Here is a 20,736-nt window from a genome sequence, read left to right as displayed (position 1 = left end):
TACACAATACGGAAATTTCATTCAAAAAATTATGAAAATATTTGTAAGTAAGTAACAAACTCTTTATTGATTTCACCTCTTGGATATACATTCCAGATACTTCATTCAAGAAATTATGAAAAAATCGCAACTAAGTAACTTTTTTTTCTCTTTATCACAAACAATTTTCACTTACCTACACGATGTAGAAATTTAATTCAAGAAATTATGAAAAAATTCTCAGTAAGTAACAATTTCTTTCTTGAAGTCAGCTCTTGGATACACAATACGGAAATTTCATTCAAGAAATTATGAAAAAATTGTAACTAAGTAGCAAATTCTTTCTTGAATTCACCTGTTGGACAAACAAAAAAGACATTTCGTTCAAGAAATTATGACAAAATTCTAAGTAAGTAACTAACTCTTTATTGTATTCACGAGTTATATATACGATGTAGAAATTTAATTCAAGAAATTATGAAAAAATTCTCAGTAAGTAACAATTTCTTTCTTGAAATCAACTCTTGGATGCAAAATACGGAAATTTCATTCAAGACATTAAGAAAATATTTGTAAGTAAGTAACAAACTCTATTGATTTCACCTCTTGGATATACAGTACAGATACTTCATTCAAGAAATTATGAAAAAATTGCAAGTAAGTGACTTTTTTTTCTCTTTATCACAAACAATGGTCACTTGGATACAAGACATAGAAAATTTTGTTCAAGAAATTATGAAAAAATTCTCAGTAAGGAACAATTTCTTTCTTGAAGACAACTTTTGAATAAACAATACGGAAATTTCATTCAAGAAATTATAAAAATATTTGTAATTAAGTAACAAGCTCTTTATTGTTTTCACGAGTTAGATATATGATGTAGAAATTAAATTCAAGAAATTATGAAAAAATTCTCAGTCTAAGTAGCAAATTCTTTCTTGAATTCACCTGTTAGATAAACAAAAATACATTTCTTTCAAGAAATTATGACAAAATTCTAAGTAAGTAACTAACTCTTTATTGTTTTCACGAGTTAGATATACGATGTAGAAATTAATTTCAAAAAATTATGAAAAAATTCTCAGTAAGTAACCATTTCTTTCTTGAAGTCAACTCTTGGATACACAATACGGAAATTTCATTCAAGGAATTATGAAAATATTTGTAAGTAAGTAACAAACTCTATTGATTCCACCTCTTGGATATACAATACAGATACTTCATTCAAGAAATTATTAAAAAATCGCAAGTAAGTACCTTTTTTTTTCTCTTTATCAAAAAAAATTTTCACTTGGATACAAGATGTTGAAAATTTAGTTCAAGAAATTATTAAAAAATTTTAAGTAAGGAACAATGTCTTTATTAAAGTCAACTCTTTGATACACAATACGGGAATTTAATTCAAGAAATTATAAAAATATTTTCAAGTAAGTAACAACCTCTTTATTGACTTCAACTCTTAAATATACAGTACAGATACTTCATTCAAGAAACGTTATTAAACACGTTTTGAAACTACATGATATTTTCATGCCTTCCTTGGCACCTTTCCAAACGACCGGGGATTCCCCACTGGTTCCTACACATTGCAAAAAGTGAGCATTACGAAAACTCCACGTTTTCAGCCAGACTGGTTTTTTAGACAACACCCATTTTTAGGGACCAATCAGAGACAGCGGAGGAGCTTTATTTCATTTTTTTAAGGTTAATTTCGACGAGGTTACGGGCGCGCCCGTAACCTCGTCTAAATTATCCTTAAAAAAATGAAATAAAGCTATGTCGACTTTGCATGTCTCTCTCACTATGTATGTGCCGTCGTTGTGTGTAACCAATGCCAAACAAGTTATTGTATATTGAGCAACCTCCGCTGTCTCTGATTGGTCCCTAAAAATGGGTGTTGTCTAAAAAACCAGTTTGGCTAAAAACGTGGAGTTTTCGTACTGCTCACTTTTTGCAATGTGTAGGAACCAGTGGGGAATCCCCGTTCGTTTGGAAAGGTGCCAAGGAAAGGCATGCAAATAGCATGTAGTTTCAAAACGTGTTTAATCACGTTTCTTGAATGAAGTATCTTTACTGTATATTCAAGAGGTGAAATCAATAAAGAGCTTGTTACTTACTTACAAAAATTTTTATAATTTCTTGAATGAAATTTCCGTATTGTGTATCCAAGAGTTGACTTCAAGAAAGAAATTGTTACTTTCTGATAATTTTTTAATAATTTCTTGAACTAAATTTCTAAATTTTGTATCCAAGTGAAAATTGTTTGTGATAAAGAGAAAAAAAGTTACTTACTTGTGATTTTTTCATAATTTCTTGAATGAAATATCTGTACTGTATATCCAAGAGGTGGAATCAATAAAGAGTTTGTTACTTACTTACAAATATTTTCATAATTTCTTGAAAGAAATTTCCGTACTGTGTATCTAAAAGTTGACTTCAAGAAAGAAACGGTTAGTTACTGAGAATTTTTTCATAATTTATTGAAATTAATTTCTACATCGTATATCTAACTCATGAAAACAATAAATAGTTTGTTACTTACTTAGAAATTTCTCATAATTTCTTGAACGAAATGTCTGTTTGTTTATCCAACAGGTGAATTCAAGAAAAAATTTGCTACTTAGACTGAGAACTTTTTCATAATTTCTTGAATTTAATTTCTACATCGTATATCTAACTCGTGAAAACAATAAAGAGTTTGTTACTTACTTAGAATTTTGTCATAATTTCTTGAACGAAATATCTTTTTGTTTATCCAACAGGTGAATTCAAGAAAGAATTGGCTACTTAGTTACAATTTTTTCATAATTTCTTGAATGAAATTTCTGTATTGTGTATCCAAGAGTTGACTTCAAGAAAGAAATTGTTACTTACTGAGAATTTTTTCATAATTTCTTGAATTAAATTTCTACATCGTGTAGCTAAGTGAAAATTGTTTGTGATAAAGAGAAAAAAAGTTACTTACTTGCGATTTTTTCATAATTTCTTGAATGAAGTATCTGTACTGTATATCCAAGAGGTGAAATCAATAAAGAGTTTGTTACATACTTACAAATATTTTCATCATTTCTTGAATTAAATCTCCGTATTGTGTATCGAAGAGTTGACTTCAAGAAAGAAATTGTTACTTACTGAGAATTTTTTTCATAATTTCTTGAATTTAATTTCTGCATCGTATATCTAACTCATGAAAACATTAAAGAGTTGTTACTTACTTAGAATTTTGTCATAATTTCATAAACGAAATATATTGTCGTTTATTCAACAGGTGAGATAAAAAAAAAATTTGCTACATAGTTACAATTTTTCATAATTTCTTGAATGAAATTTCCGTATTGTGTAGTCATGAGTTGATCTCAAGAATGAAATTGTTACTTAATGAGAATTTTTAAATAATTTCTGGAATTAAATTTCTACATCATGTAGCTAAGTGAAAATTGTTTGTGATAAAGAGAAAAAAAGTTACTTACTTGCGATTGTTTCATAATTTCTTGAATGAAGTATCTGTACTGTATATCCAAGAGGTGAAATCAATAAAGAGCTTGTTACTTACTTACAAATATTTTAATAGTTTCTTGAATGAAATTTCCTTATTGTGTATCCAAGAGTTGACTTCAAGAAAGAAATTGTTACTGACTGAGAATTTTTTCATAATTTCTTGAATTAAATTTCTACATCGTGTAGCTAAGTGAAAATTGTTTGTGATAAAGAGAAAAAAAGTTACTTACTTGCGATTTTTTCATAATTTCTTGAATGAAGTATCTGTACTGTATATCCAAGAGGTGAAATCAATAAAGAGTTTGTTACTTACTTACAAATATTTTCATAATTTCTCGAATTCCGTATTGTGTATCCAAGAGTTGACTTCAAGAAAGAAATTGTTACTTACTGAGAATTTTTTCATAATTTCTTGAATTAAATTTCTACATCGTGTATCTAAGTCATGTAAACAATAAAGAGTTTGTTACTTACTTAGAATTTTGTCATAATTTCTTGAACGAAATATCTTTTTGTTTATCCAACTGGTGAATTCAAGAAAGAATTTGTTACTTAGACTGAGAATTTTTTCATAATTTCTTGAATTTAATTTCTACATCGTATATCTAACTCGTGAAAAAAATAAAGAGTTTGTTACTTACTTAGAAATTTGTCATAATTTCTTGAATGAAATGTCTTTTTGTTTATCCAACAGGTGAATTCAAGAAAGAATTTGCTACTTAGTTACAGTTTTTTCATAATTTCTTGAATCAAATTTCCGTATTGTGTATCCAAGAGTTGACTTCAAGAAAGAAATTGTTACTTACTGAGAATTTTTTCATAATTTCTTGAATTAAATTTCTACATCGTGTAGCTAAGTGAAAATTGTTTGTGATAAAGAGAGAAAAAAAAGCTTCTTACGTGCGTTTTTTTAACAATTTCTTGAATGAAGTATCTGTACTGTATATCCAAGAGGTGAAATTAATAAAGAGATTGTTAATTACTTACAAATATTTTCATAATTTTTTGAAAGAAATTTCTGTATTTCGAATCCAAGAGTTGACTTCAAGAAAGAAATTGTTACTTACTGAGAATTTTTTTCATAATTTTTTGAATTTAATTTCTACATCTTATGTATAACTCGTGAAAACAATAGAGAGTTAGTTACTTACTTAGAATTTTGTCATAATTTCTTGAACGAAATGTCTTTTTGTTTATCCAACAGGTGAATTCAAGAAAGAATTTGCTACTTAGTTACAATGTTTTCATAATTTCTTGAATGAAATTCCCGTATTGTGTATCCAAGAGTTGACTTCAAGAAAGAAATTGTTACTTACTGAGAATTTTTTCATAATTTCTTGAATTAAATTTCTACATCTTGTAGCTACGTGAAAATTGTTTGTGATAAAGAGAAAAAAAAAGTTACTTCCTTGTGATTTTTTCATAATTTCTTGAATGAAGTATCTGTACTGTATATCCAAGAGGTGAAATCAATAAAGAGTTTGTTACTTACTTACAAATATTTTCATAATTTCTTGAATGAAATTTCCGTATTGCGTATCCAGGAGTTGACTTCAAGAAAGAAATTGTTACTTACTGAGAATTTTTTCATAATTTCTTGAATTAAATTTCTACATCATGTAGCTAAGTGAAAATTGTTTGTGATAAAGAGAAAAAAAGTTACTTACTTGCGATTTTTTCATAATTTCTTGAATGAAGTATCTGTACTGTATATCCAAGAGGTGAAATCAATAAAGAGTTTGTTACTTACTTACAAATATTTTCATAATTTCTTGAATGAAATTTCCGTATTGTGTATCCAAGAGTTGACTTCAAGAAAGAAATTGTTACTTACTGAGAATTTTTTCATAATTTCTTGAAATAAATTTCTACATCGTGTATCTAAGTCATGAAAACAATAAAGAGTTTGTTACTTACTTAGAATTTTGTCATAATTTCTTGAACGAAATATGTTTTTGTTTATCCAACTGGTGAATTCAAGATAGAATTTGCAATTTAGACTGAGAATTTTCTCATAATTTCTTGAATTTAATTTCTACATCGTATATCTAACTCGTGAAAACAATAAAGAGTTTGTTACTTACTTAGAATTTTGTCATAATTTCTTGAACGAAATGTCTTTTTGTTTATCCAACATGTGAATTCAAGAAAGAATTTGCTACTGAGTTACACTTTTTTCATAATTTCTTGAATGAAATTTCCGTATTGTGTATCCAAGAGTTGACTTCAAGATAGAAATTTTTACTTACTGAGAAGTTTTTCAAAATTTCTCTAACTAAATTTCTACATTGTGTAGCTAAGTGAAAATTTTTTGTGATAAAGAAAAAAAAAAGCTACTTACTTGCGATTTTTTCATAATTTCTTGAATGAAGTATCTGGACTGTATATCCAAGAGGTGAAATCAATAAAGAGTTTGTTACTTACTTACAAATATTTTCATAATTTCTTGAATGAAATTTACGTATTGTGTTTCCAAGAGTTGACTTCAAGAAAGAAATGGTTACTTACTGATAATTTTTTTCATAATTTCTTGAATTTAATTTCTACCTAGTACATCTAACTCGTGAAAACAAAAAAAAGTTTGTTACTTACTTAGAATTTTGTCATAACTTCTTGAACAAAATGTCTTTTCGTTTATCCAACAGGTGAATTCAAGAAAGAATTTGCTACTTAGTTACAATTTTTTCATAATTTCTTGAATGAAATTTCCGCATGTGTATCCAAGAGTTCCCTTCAAGAAAGAAATTGTTACTTACTGAAAATTTTTTAATAATTTCTTGAATTAAATTTCTACATCATGTAGCTAAGTGAAAATTGTTTGTGATAAAGAGAAAAAAAAAGTTACTTACTTGCGATTTTTTTCATAATTTCTTAAATGAAGTATCGGTAATGTATATCAAAGAGGTGAAATCAATAAAGAGTTTGTTACTTACAAATATTTTCATAATTTCTTGAATGAAATTTCCGCATTGTGCATCCAAGAGTTGACTTCAAGAAAGAAATTGTTACTTACTGAGAATTTTTTCATAATTTCTTGAATTAAATTTCTACATCGTGTATCTAAGTCATGTAAACAATAAAGAGTTTGTTACTTATTTAGAATTTTGTCATAATTTCTTGAACGAAATGTCTTTGTTTATCCAGTAGGTGAATTCAAGAAAGAATTTGCTATTTACTTACAATTTTTTCATAATTTCTTTAATGAAAATTTCTGTATTGTGTATCCAAGAGGTGACTTCAAGAAAGAATTTGTTATTTACTTACTTACAATTTTTTCATAGTTTCTTAAATGAATTTTCTGCATTGTGTATCCAAGAGGTGACTTCAGGAAAGAGTTTGTTACTTGCTTACAATAGAACTATTCTAAAGAATAAAGACGGGTTAAGCTTAAAGATATTTATTGCTTAAACGTATTAACAGATTTTTTTTTTGAGAAAAAAAACAACACATGTTTACATAAAAATAGTACTTAGAGTTCACTCTTAAACATCCAGAAACGATGGTCCTATGATATATAATAGTTTTTAACATGTCTTATGGATTTATCACGATCAGGTATGTTCTTAGGTATCCACTGTGCGAAGAACCTAACCTCGTCTTCAGGACGGTGATAACCCCCTTCAAATTTAGGACACTTAAACTCTTCTAGATTGAAAAGTGGAATCCTAGGGTCACACTTTTGAATTAAAACTTTATCTGTAGGTAAATTGCCCTTTACGTAGAGCGCTTCAACCCCAAAAAAGCTACAAATTTCACTGACTTCCTCCTGAACATTTCTCAGTTCCCGACCAGCATTATTAAGTGGTGTAATTACTCTATCGTAAAATCCCAGTCTGGTTATATGACGTAATGTAGTACTCCACAAGCTTTTATCATACTCAAACATGTTATAGTTCACTATCCAATGATAACAATCAATTTCTTCGAGTTCCATAGACAATAATAAAAATGCACATTCAAATATAACACCACAAGATGATTTTTTCAAACTGATAAATTCTGTGTCATGCAGTCCTATCATCTTGGAAGTTATTAATGTAGTTGTTAAGTTGAAAAATACTTCATCAAATTTTTATATCTTCGCCCAAGGGTGGATGGAGTTATGGCTAGGGGGATGAGTCCTAAATCCATCTGAATTCAGTGTGGGGAGGAGTCATAAAACCCCTGGAAGTCATTGCGGGGAGGAGTCATTGAACTCTCTGTAACTGATAAATTCTGTGTCATACAGTCCTATCATCTTGGAAGTTATTAATGTAGTTGTTAAGTAGAAAAATACTTCATCAAACTTTTATATCTTCGCTCAAGGTTGAATGGAGTTATGGCTAGGGGGATGAGTCCTAAAACCATCTGAATTCCTTGGAGGGAGAAGTCATAAAACCCTCCAGGAACCTAACACCCATGAACATCTTAGAAACTATGTCTGAAAACCCAAACAGCTAATTAAATATTCTAATTCATGATTTCAGGCTTGTAAGGCTCAATAGTAACCGAAACTCTATTCCTACAAGTTAAGTTAGAATAAAAGAATGTGGTAATTATATTGGCTTACACTGAAAATAATTGAACAGAAGAAATAAAATCCCGATAAATGTTTACACAGAGTCTCTCAAACCCCCGTAAAGCTATTTTAAAAGGTATAAGAATTATTTATTTAACAGAAATCCTCGCTTTTTGAATGAACACTAAGTAAAGAAAAAAAATCGCACGGAATAAAACAACAGAGTCCCTCAAACCCCGTAAAGCTATTTAAAAAGATATAAGAATTATTTATTTAACATAAATCCTCACTTTCAATTGAACGGAAAAAATATAAGAATTATTTATTTAACAGAAATCCTCGCTTTTTTGAACTAACACCATTTAAAGAAAAAATCACACGGAATAAAACAACATATTCCCTCAAACCCATTAAAGCTAAATTTAAATTTATAACAATTATTTATTTAAGATATCTCCTCTAATTTTGAACGAACACATATTAAATTCAAAATCAATCCTAATCTAACGACAGATCTTTTTTACCTCAGTTAAGATGATTAAACATGTATGTCAAATATTTATTCAACCTAACTCCACGCTTTGTTACTGAAGCCAATTTAAAGAAAAATCACAATAACTGCAACGACTGAATACCAAAAACCCTGGAAAGCTCGTTTAAAAGATATAGCAATTATTTATTTAACAGAAATCCTTGCTTTTTGAATGAACACCATGTAAAGAAAAAATCACATTGAATAAAACAACAGAGTCCCTCAAACCCTGTAAAGCTATTTTAAAAGGTATAACAATTATTTATTTAACAGAAATCCTCGCTTTTTGAACGAACACCATGTAAAGAAAAAACCACACGGAATAAAACAACGGAGTCCCTCACACCCCGTAAAGCTATTTTAAACGGTATAACAATTATTTATTTAACAGAAATCCTCGCTTTTTGAACGAACACCATGTAAAGAAAAAATCACACGGAATAAAACATTAGAGTCCTTCAAACCCCGTAAAGCTATTTTAAAAGGTATAACAATTATTTATTTAACCCAAATCCTCGCTTTCAATTGAACGGAAAAAATATAAGAATTATTTATTTAACAGAAATCCTCGCTTTTTGAACGAACACCATGTAAAGAAAACATCAAACTGAATATAAAACCACACAGCCCTTAAAACCCCCGTAAAGCTATTTTAAATGGTATGACAATCAATTATTTCAGCTAAATCATCGCTTTCAATTGAACGGAAAAAATATAGAATTATTTGTTTAACAGAAATCCTTGCTTTTTGAACGAACACCATGTAAAGAAAAAATCACTGAATAAAACAACAGAGTCCCTCAAACCCCGTAAATCTATTTTAAAAGGTCAAACAATTATTTATTTAACAGAAATCCTCTAATTAAATTGAAAGGAAAAAATATTAGAATTATTTTTTTAACAGAAATCCTCGCTTTTTGAACGAACACCATGTAAAGAAAAAATCACACGGAATAAAACAACAGAGTACCTCAAACCCCCGTATTGCTATTTAAAAAGGTATAACAATTATTTATTTAATAGAAATCCTCGCTTTCAATTGAACGGAAAAAAAATAAGAATTATTTATTTAACATAAATCCTCGCTTTTTGGACGAATACCATGTAAAGAAAAAATCACACGGAATAAAACAACAGAGTCCCTCAAACCCCGAAAAGCTATTTTAAAAGGTATAACAATTATTTATTTAACAGAAATCCTAGATTTTTGAATGAACACAATGTAAAGAAAAAATCTCACGGAATAATACAACAGAGTCCCTCAAACCCCGTAAAGCTATTTTAAAAGGTATAACAATTATTTATTTAACAGAAATCCTCGCTTTCAATTGAACGGAAAAAATATAAGATTTATTTATTTAACAGAAATCCTCGCTTTTTGAACGAACACCATGTAAAGAAAAAATACATTTCCGATTCGTCGTTAGGAATTTTTTCAAATTTATAACAAAATACCTGAGTTAACAACTCCTTCGGCCCTCCAAATTTGCCCCCTCCCCTCCCGGCCCTCAGAAATGGGGGGGGGGGGGACGAAGGGAACGTTAGATCCTATTTTAAATTGACAATACTTATCAAACATCACTTGTGTATTATACAGATCATATATCTCTTTACCCCTTTTTAAATGTTAATCAAATAATTCTGATTATAATGTCCGATTTTTTGTCTGCTTTTCAAAATGTTCGTATTTGGAACTCTGTCAGTTAACACTAAGCTGTAAATTGGGTAACCCTCTCGCAATAACAATCCAATTTTTTGTCTGCTTTTCAAAATGATCGTATTTGGAAATCTGTCATTTAACACTAAGAAGTAAATTGGGTAACCCTTTCGCAATAACAATAGGCTTAGCAGTGATTAAATCTCATTGTCGGCGACAATTCAATCAGATCAGAGTTGTGCAAATGGAAATACCTTTTCGCAAATTGAGTTAGCTTCTATTTCATAGACAAAATATTTGAATTCCTTTTATTCAAATCACCTATCAAGCTATCAAAAAATATATGAACTAGAAATCTGGTCTGTAAATTGTGTCAGAAAAACTTGTCCGTTAAAACTTTATTTTAAACTAATTCATCCGGGGTTTTTCACAAGCAATTCGTACTATCCTCGCTTATCCAATTTGCGAATCTCATTATCCTTTTTGCAAAAATGTTACAAAGATATGTATACCATGAACTACAAATCTGGTCCATGTAAATTGCGTCAGAAAAACTTGTCCTTAATCAAAGTGAAAGACAAGTCCTCAAAAGTATAAGACCATGTCTGGTTGGCCCGGAATGTGAGGGAGCTCTGAATCTCTTTGAAAAGGTGTAAGCCCAGAATAGCATTGTAATTGCTATATGTCTACGCAAATAACATGGAGATTGCTATAGGAGTATCAGAATCCAGACGACGCATACTACTGACGTTCGGGCGGATCAAACGCTCACATGCGTGCGGTCCTCTGTTAAATCCCGGGCCTTGAATGACTCCACGTCAGTTTGAAAATCACATAAATTAAATTTGGCACAGGCCACATCAACACTTAAAATATGATGGGTAGTGTTGTAAATGGTAAAATTAGTCTCGGTAAAATTGGGTATTTTGTGTATTTTACCGATATTTTACATATTTTGCTGACATATTTTACGGCGTTTTGTAGTTATCATCGCACAAAACTACCCAAAGGCTGGGAGAAACAGGTTCGGATATGATATTGTTATTGTGATTTTTACTGTATCAGTTTCAAAATCACCCAAATGAGATTTGGCACAGGCCATGTCAACACTTAAAATATCACGGGGTTGTACAAGAACGTTTTATAGTGTTCTTGCTTAAACCACTGACATTGGTCTTCATAGCACATCCCTATCCTGCTGTGGTCACGTAATAGGTCATAATAGAGCATAAAATCAGATTAAAAAAAAAATGTACATAAAAAAAAGTCATTGTCAAATAAAATAGTCATAAAAATCATAGAATATTATGCAGGTTACTACTACTTCTAACAACTCACTGCAGCACCAAGCCGCCTGGGACAAGCACGGCTCCGCACGCTCCTCCTCCATTCCAATCTATTAAAGGCTCCCTCTTTACACCCTCCCAGAAAATTCCCATTTCCCTTAAATTTTTTCCTTACAATATCCTCCCGCCCCAACCGAGGACGACCTATTTTTTGTTCAACCCTAGACAGTTGGCCAAAAAGGACAAACTTTGGCAATCTGTCAGTGGCTATCTGTCTTTGGCAGTATTCAGATTACAATTTTTTATATACTTTATTCAATAAAGGCAGTTTTTACTTCACTTATTTATCTGTTCAATTCGTGCCAGTTTTCGAGATAGGACATATTTATATATTTCTGTTTATAGCTGATCTGCATATTTCTATTCAGCTGATCTGCACGTTCTGCATATTTCTGTTCAGCTGATCTGCACGTTCTGCATTACTCTTCTGCACTGTTTCATCTAGCAACTTTAGGAACAAAATAATTAGCTTTTCAGTTTTAAGACCCAGCTCTTTCTATGAAAATTCTCTGCAAACCCACATTTTGTCAAGTTGAAATGTGCTGTATCTATTCAGTATGTGGCCTTATATGTAATATAAGGTCATAATATATGTTATATGTTATATATGTTATATATGTTAATATATGTTATATGTAATATAAGGCCATAATATATGTAATATAATATATGTATTATAATGTAAGCCTTATTTTGTGCCGTCACTTTTTAATTCTAATTCGATTTGTGGAAATACTTCCTATAAAGGTTTTGTATCCCCTACAATATTCTTTATTATTGTGTTTGATTGTTTGGTGAAATGGATTTTCTTCTCTGGGCTTTACAATTTAAAATTTTTGCCAAGTAAACCCTGTTTTTCTGCGAAAAGCCAGCTTATTGATAGAGCGTGTACTCGTTTGAGGCGCTGAAAGAAAATACTACGTCTATTCAGTCATTGAAACCAATACGCTTGTAAATACTGTTGTTTAAAAGATAGGTGTTGGCTGCATTCCAAGAATTACAAAAATAAATCAGTTGTTTTTAATAGTGCTGCCCCAGCCTAATCTGGGTTTTCGGCTTTTCTCTTGTCCCTTTTATGCTACTTACTTACAGATGCGTCCTTAGACTCATTTCACTGGGGGAGGAGGAGGGGCGATCTTTGTAAATTTTTTCGTATCACTACCTGATTTATGCTGAATTTTCTGCAGAAGGCAAGAGCTTTGCTAAAGTTTTGGCAATTTTGTCAAATTTCTGCCGAGATTTTCGCTTTGGACAAAAATTTTACCGAATTCCAAAACTGTTGGAGGGACGGCGCGCCCCTCCCCCCTCCTCCCCCCCCCTTGAGACGCCCCTGCTTACTTAGACTGTTTTATCAATAAGTATAGTTATCCCATTATACACATAGAGAGGTGGACCCAAATCGCTACTGCTGACAAAAAGTTGTGTTTGGCACTACATAAGCAAGGATTACGACTAAATCACACATAACCTGACCACGTCATGCACATATTTTTGATATTTCTCCTTTTCTCTAACATCATTTTTTTTTTTTTTTTTTTTTTTTTTAGGGCCGTGTTTATCAATCATTTGGCAAGAAGGATGCTTGAAAATATCCCTAATACTACATTTAATTTATTTGTTATTCCAGTGGAATCTCGGTAAAATTGAACAGGAAGACAGAGGCAACACATAAGCTTATAAATTGGAGCACTTTTTAGTGTGGGGGTTTCTAGTTTAGGGAAATTCCTGCGTGTTCTTAATATATTAAAGTATGTTTCATTTTGTGGCTTTGTGAGAATTTCATCTAAGTGAAAGCCCATTCATTCTTTTTACTAAATTTCTAATTTCCTCTCCTCCTAATTTCGATTTCCTTTTTTACTAAAGGAAATCTATATTTTCCCTCCTCTCTCTCCTTCTCTTCTTTTGTGTCTAAGTAATGTCAAATAGGGCATATTTTTCTGGCAAAATATTAATGCAATTTGGATAGATTAGTTCTTGTTTTAGGTACAGCCTTTATTATTAATAATTTTAAAGGATCTTTGTCCTTTTTTTCATATAGGATTATATTAGCAGTTATAAATATTGTTTTTGTATTCTTGTAGGTTTCACGAGGTCTAGCTAACAAGGCAGCTTTGGCGTCCCGAGTGGATGCACTGGGTGAAGATGGCTCCACAGTATTAGGTGTTGAGCATAGGGCTAAATTAGAATCCCATTTAAGGATGCTAGAAGATCAAGGAGCAACTAGGATATCTGGGACTGGAATGAAGAAATCTGTATATGATAAATACTTCAACAAAGGGTAAGGCTCACTATTCTACACATAATATGTAATATTTTGTTAAGTATAATATATCAGCCAAACAGCTTGTCATATGACAATAGTGAGCAGCGGAGAAACCCCCCAGCCATGAGACAAAACAGAGTGGAATTTTCAAGACTATTAGTTTAGAAATACTTATTCAATGAGAGAAGAAATTTTCACCTTCACTAATCGAATTTTATATCTATCTGCACTGCCAAATAGTCTGAATATCGATTTTTTTTAATATAAAAATCGAACTGTTGTCGAACCTTTTCTCGAAAAGGAATTTGTTCTAAAAAAAACTAAAGTTGGGTTCGAAGCCGTGGGACCGGTATTGTAAATTGAATGCTATGCTATCTGAGCTGTCCTTGCTTTTTAATAGGTTTTGCATTTTTGCAGGGCCGGATCTAAGGGGGGGGGGGTAGAGGGGGCAAGCGCCCAGGCTGCGGCAAAACAAGCCTAAATTGTAATATTTATGGGCAAAAATTATAATATTTATAGTATTGATGATTCAGCACGGGGTGGCAAAGTCTACATTTGAGACTTTTGGTGGTAAAGTCTACAATTTGAGCTTGACCAAGACACCCTGGGCCTGCTGGAATTAAGGAAATAAGATTTGATACCTCATTGGTTCTTTTGTTTGAAATTCTAAGCCAGTAAAAAGACCGAGTATGTTTTTTTTTTTTTTTTTATTGGAGCGTGTTTTAAAAGTTAACTCTGTGGTTTGTTCCTGCCGTTTCTCCAAAAATTATTAAAATCTAGAAAATTAGTTTTGAAAACTTTATATTGATTGTGCTCAGTTTTGGTTGTATTTTTAGGTTATGTTTAGTTTTGAGTATATCTAGCTTCTATTATATTTACATTAAGTTTGTTTTGAAAATTTTAAATTGACCATATTTAGTGACAACCGAAAATCTCTTCTCTAGAAATTCTACTTAAAAATGTTTGTGCAAATACGATTGATAAGAAAAGTTTTCCATAAATAGCTTAAATTTCCATATGCTAACCAACATGTCAGTTAATTAAATTAGTAAATGCAATAGTTAATTAAATAAAGACTATTGTATTGTTATTTTTGACCAATTTTACTCTAGCTTATAAAAGTTTGCTCATAAAAATCTTAAAACGTCTGATAATCGAAATTTCAATTATTTCAGTGTAAAATTTTTAACTTATGTCAAATAAAAAAAAATGTTATTTTTATAATAAACAGCAAGGGGTTTTAGACGCATATGCGAAAGCCTCTAGACACTTTTAGAAGTTTTCACGGGAGTTCCCAAGAAAATTGTTGAAAGACTATTTTATTTCATAGGTGATCACATAAAAACAAAAATAGGGGCAGAGGGGGTCGGTCATGGGGGTAGGCTTAGAGCGGTAAACTTACCCATATCTAAGTTATGATGTTTTGGAGGTCCAAGAGAAGTAATAGTAATACTTACAATAATAACAACAAAGCCATCTAACACCAAAATCGAGTTTAGCATAAATTATAAAATTCCAAAGCATATATTTATTGTCCTTCAACGTTTTATTTCATGGCAAGGAATCGAGGTTGTATTCAGGGGGGGGGGGGGTTTGAACCCCCCCCCCCTGAATGCGGTTGTCTGACTCGTAAAAACGTATCAAAAATGGATATAAACAAATTTTGTATGCGTTTTTTTAGTTCTTTTGTGGAAAAAAAAGGACTGATTTTGCCAATTTTCATAGGTTGCCCAGATTGTCTGGAAAAAAAAATAGTTTTACCACTCGATTCACATATTCATATATAAGACTAAAAATTTAGTTCCGTGTATTTGAACATTCCTTTAGCTAGTATAGTTACAATAAAATTTCACTCCCATTTTCGGGATGCATCAATATAGTCTCCATCGGGTGGATGGAGACTATATTTCATAGCAATTGGCAAAAGGAAGTCTTACTTTTCCCAGAGCTATACGGTTTTTCCTCGTATCAGTATTGCATCAAACAGTTCGTGGTAACGAACTGTAAGTAAGGAGCGACCCGGCTCAATGGTAACCGAAACTCTAGAAAACGGTATTTTGATGAAAATAGATACACCAAAAGAATCATATTTTAATGCTGATTTCAAATATATAAGTTTCATCAAGTTTAGTCTTACCCATCAAAAGTTACGAGCTTCAAAAAAAGGGGAAAGACCCCCTAAAAGTTATAGAACCTTAATGAAAATCACACCATCGTATTCCGCGTATCAGAGAACCCTACTGTAGAGGTTTCAAGCTCCTAAGTACAAAAAATGTGGAATTTTGCATTTTTTGCCAGAAGAAAGATCACGGGTGCGTGTTTTTTTTTTTTTTTTTTTTTTTTTTTTTCCAGGGGTGATCGTATTGACCCAGTGGTCCTAGAATATCGTGGGAGGGCTCATTGGAATGGAAATTAAAAGTTCTAGTGCTCTTTTTATTTGCCAAAAAATAGAGGGCAACTAGGCCCCCCCGGGCTAATTTTTTCCCAAAGTCACCCGATAAAAATTTCTAGATAGTCATTTTTTTCAGCATGTTATAAATTATTATAAGCATGTCTTTTAGGATGTCTTAGTACACCAAAGCTCCCGGGGGGAGGGCTGAAAATTATGAACTTTACCCAAAGTTAACATATAGTATTGGTTATTGGTGAATATAAAGACGTTTTCAGGGGAGATTTTTCCTGGTAGTGGGGGGGGGGGGGGGTTATGTGGGAGGATCTTTCCATGAAGAAATTTTTCATGGGGGAAGGGAAATTGCTATGAAGGGGACGCCGGAATTCCCAGCACTATTTAAAGAAAGATCAGAAATTAAATATAAAAAAACAAGTTTTTCAACTGCGACAGCAGCAACATCAAAAATTTAAACGAACAGAAAATATTACATATATGATTGGGTTCACCCCCTAGTCAATACCTTGCTCTTTAAGCCAAAGATTTTTTAGTACTTTCATAAGAGGTATTTATTCTAATGAAGGGCCTTTGTGATTAAGCGGTCATTTCTAAAGAATTGGAACAAATTCGAACTCTCGCTTAGAGAGCAAGGTATTAACTAGGGGGCGAACCCCCTAATATACGTATTTTAAATATACTAATATAGAAGTTTGCTGCGTCAGTTAATTCGTAAGTTACGCATGTTTATTACTGATAAAAACGTTCGTAAAAAAATTAAACAAGTTTCGATAAAGCCAATCAACCAAAAAAAAGTAAATTAATATTCAAATTTTTTTTTAATTATTCAAGTACCGTGAGCCAGAATCAGAACCTGCATCTATTAAAAAAAGTTAAAAAATTAAATAAAAAAAACAAGTTAGTTTTAATCGAAAGTAAGGAGCGTCACTAAAACTTAAGACAAACAGAAATTATTCCATTTATGAAAGAGGCGGTCCCCTCCTCAACGCCTCGCTCTTTACGCTAAAGTTTGACTTTCTCACAACTCTATTTTTTTAAACAGTGAAAAACTTTAGCGTAAAGAGCGAGGCGTTGAGGAGGGGGCAGCCTCTTTCATATACGAAATAATTTCTGTTCGTTTTAAGTATAAATGTCGCTCCTTACTTTCAGTTAAAAAAACTTGTTTTTTTTTTTATTTAAAATTTTTTTAATTAAAATCACTGTAAAAGAAGCCTTGTTTCTATATAATAAAAGAAACATTGTCTAGAAAAATGAAAATAAAAAGGTAAAAGATGGCGATTTTTAGTGTTCAATACTACCCAACTTAATACTACCAAACTACTACCAAATACTACCAAACTTAACTGGGTATATTTTAGTGCCTAACAATGGGTGATCATAAAAACCGTAGAACAGGGGCAGGGGTGGGTCGGGTGGTCTTCTTCCGTCAAATTTTACTATTTTTACGATTTCTCACATAATATTCCATGTTTCTTATATGACTTGCCTGTTGATTTGCTTTTCACCCCGAAATAGAGTACCTTCCGACGCCAAACATGCGAGTAAGTTTGAATGAACAGATGCCAAGGTTCGGGAGAAAACAAGAAGAAAAGACGCTTTCTCTTCTAGGAGAGCCTCTGGTTTTCCTCAAATATTACGAAATTTTGCATCTTTTGTATATTTAGATTTTTTATAAGCCAAACAAGGCCGTACAACAAAAACTTAAATCACAATATATTGACGTAAGTCTACTCTCCCCTCTCGGCAAAAAAAAACACGAACTTATATTACTCTTCTTTCCTTTCAAGATCAATATCACGTATACAAATAAAATTATCATTATAAACCTAACAAGGTCATACAACACAGTATTCTATGATAAACATCATAAAAAATGACATAAATAATAATCATCTCTACCCCCCATTGTCCTTTTTTAAATTCACCTGCGGGATCCTCGGGAACTCAAGGGTATCACCTTCAAAATTATACTTCTTAAATCAAAAAGCTGTTGCACCCAGCCAGAATGTGTGCCACATCCTCAATCCTGTATTGCATCTGGGACAAGAATAATTCGTATCTGAGGCTACTGTTTTTCCTTCACTTCTTCTATTTTTTAATGGTAGACAATTAGCTCGAATACGAAACCACGTCCCTAATATATCTTTGATCTTCAAAGGGAAGGAGCAAATGCCACGGACGACCCTGTGAGCACCCCTTTTCATACTAAGAAACAAAATATTATTTTTTGCACATTCTGAAATAAATTGCGATACCTCTCGGAGAATACTTGGCTTTAAAGCCTTGCTTTCTGTCGGCTGTATCCAAGTTTTTTTTGTTGGGGGGGGGGGGGTCACAAAATGATTTTCTTGTATTTTTTTTGGGGGGGGGGGGGTAGTTTTACAACAACAAAAACGCATGCAAAATTCGTTTATGTTCATTTTTGTCACGTTTTTACGAGTCGGACAAACATTTCGGGGTGGGGGTGGGGGGGTCAAACCCTCTAGCCCCCCCCCCCCCCGGATACGGCCTTGCCTTCTGTCACTAAAATGCTACCTGCAAGCATTCATCTCCTCTGGTGGTTGTTCTAAGGTTGGAGGTTTAGTCAAAACGGTTTTCCTCGTATGCATATTAATTTTCCTGTACAGTTTACAGTGTACAGTTTTTTTTTGTTTATGCTTTATTTGTCTCAACATGCAGCAACATCAAAGTAATAACTTTCTCTTTCAATATGAAACAGTTATAAGTATAGATTTTTTTTTTTGCTATTATTCTTATTGTTATCCAGCCTAGAAATGTAAGCTTTTTAGATTTTCAGATTTAGATATTTATTATTTCACCAAAAAAAGAACACAATTAGATTACATAAAAAACTCAAGAGCTGCATAAAAGACAAAAGTCCTGTGGGTGGCTCTATCTTTTAACATAAAAAATAGTCAATAAATAATAATGTTATTTAATAATAAATAATAAATAATTTTACAATATAAATTTCTTTGACACAGGGAAGTATTAGAATATAAACAAGAAGGTGACTTTACAATACCACATGGAAAACGTCGAGCTAGTGAAGGAGCACAAGAGGATGTCAAACCTAAAAAGATTAAAGTAGAAGTCGTAGAAGAAATAGCGGCAACTGAGCCTGCACCTGAAGGGGAAAAGAAGAAAAAGAAGAAGAAAAGTAAAGGGGGCGAAGAAGAAGCGCCCGATGAAGAATTGAAAGGTTTGAATTACATTGTATATATAATAAAATTGAATAGGAAATATGTTTTTAGGCCATATTGGCTATAAATGACGTATAAAAAAAGAAGAAAAATAATAATTAAGAATAAAGCTTCCTTTTTATAAACACTATTTATGATAATTTAATACAGAGATTAAACTAACGTTCCTTATTTAAAAGGTCAATTAGTCGTCTTAATGCGCTTTAATTCTAGAGACAGGCTGTATTTATTGCAGGGAAGAATTCATGGATAATCCAATTTTTAAATTTTTTTTTTGTTTGTTTTTTTTGTTTTATTATATTTTTGGTTTGCTTTTCTTCAGTTAATTTTTACTTCTGTTTGGGCTACGGGTATTATTTTTTTGCTTTCCGCTGATGGTGGCTTTATTGACTGCTTCAATTGACAATGGACGGCACTAATGACGGTTGAACGACTAATTGAAAACGAAAAACGCAGATAAATAGTTAAAAAAAATCTTAATTTTTATAAAAAATGTGATAATTTAAAAAGAACTTCAGCTGACATTTCTTATTTTAAAAAAGGTCAATTAGTCGTCTTAGTACAAATTAATTCACGAGACAAGCTGCATTGACCACCAAAGAATTCAATTCATATTTTGAATGGTATTTCATTTTTTTTTTTTTTCAGTCAATTTTTATTTTTGTTCAGACTACTACAAACGATCGTTTTTTGCCCTAGTGATAGCGTTATTGAGGGCCTCGTTTGACAATTGATGCTACTGATGAATCATAACATCTTGACTCCTAAGTAGAATTCTTTGACAAAATATTTGCTTTAATCCACTGGCTGAAAATTACTCTTGTTCGGTTCTTGTTTGATCCTTGTTTGAGAATCACCCTTGTCTTTTTCCTAGCTATTTTCTTCGTTCTTTGTTGTTGTTATTTGTACGTGATTGAATCAAGTTTCCAAATGTTACTCAACGTGTGAGAGTCACACCCAAATTCTGGTTTCTACGATCTCTTTGATGTATCTAGTATAGAACTTCCACTACTTTTTACATTCTGCCCGTCACACTAAAATTCGTGTTGGCCATACCTAAATTTTGGTCATACCCAAGTTCTGGGTATGACTTAAAATCATGCCCAAATTCTGATCTTTACGATCTCTTCGATATATCTTGTGTAGAAATTTTACTACTTTCACATTCTTCGCGTCACACTAAAATTCGTGTTGGCCATAACTAAATTCTGGTCATACCCAAATTCTGGGTATGACTTAAAATCATACCCAAATTCTGGTCTTTACGATCTCTTCGATATATCTAGTGTAGAAGTTTTACTACTTCCACATTCTGCCAATTCGTGTTGGTCATACCTGAATTCTGTTCATACC

At 31.7% G+C, this 20,736-nt stretch overlaps 1 protein-coding gene across 1 annotated transcript in view; it reads left to right on the top strand.

The window, feature by feature from the left end:
- Positions 1–20,736, top strand: part of nop5 (nop5 ribonucleoprotein) — a 124,664-nt gene that overhangs the window by 93,388 nt on the left and 10,540 nt on the right. The window contains exons 8-9 of the mRNA XM_089098483.1: positions 13,592–13,788; positions 19,165–19,382. Of these exons, the coding sequence (XP_088954609.1) occupies positions 13,592–13,788; positions 19,165–19,382 (415 nt within the window). The remainder of the gene's footprint in view (positions 1–13,591; positions 13,789–19,164; positions 19,383–20,736) is intronic.

This window comes from Artemia sp. Qi Xiang Cuo, chromosome 12, assembly GCF_049724085.1.
Source record: "Artemia sp. Qi Xiang Cuo chromosome 12, ASM4972408v1, whole genome shotgun sequence".
Taxonomy (NCBI): Eukaryota; Metazoa; Arthropoda; class Branchiopoda; order Anostraca; family Artemiidae; genus Artemia; species Artemia sp. Qi Xiang Cuo.
Note: the sequence above shows the minus strand (reverse complement) of the source record. Positions and strands in the feature narration are given on the sequence as shown.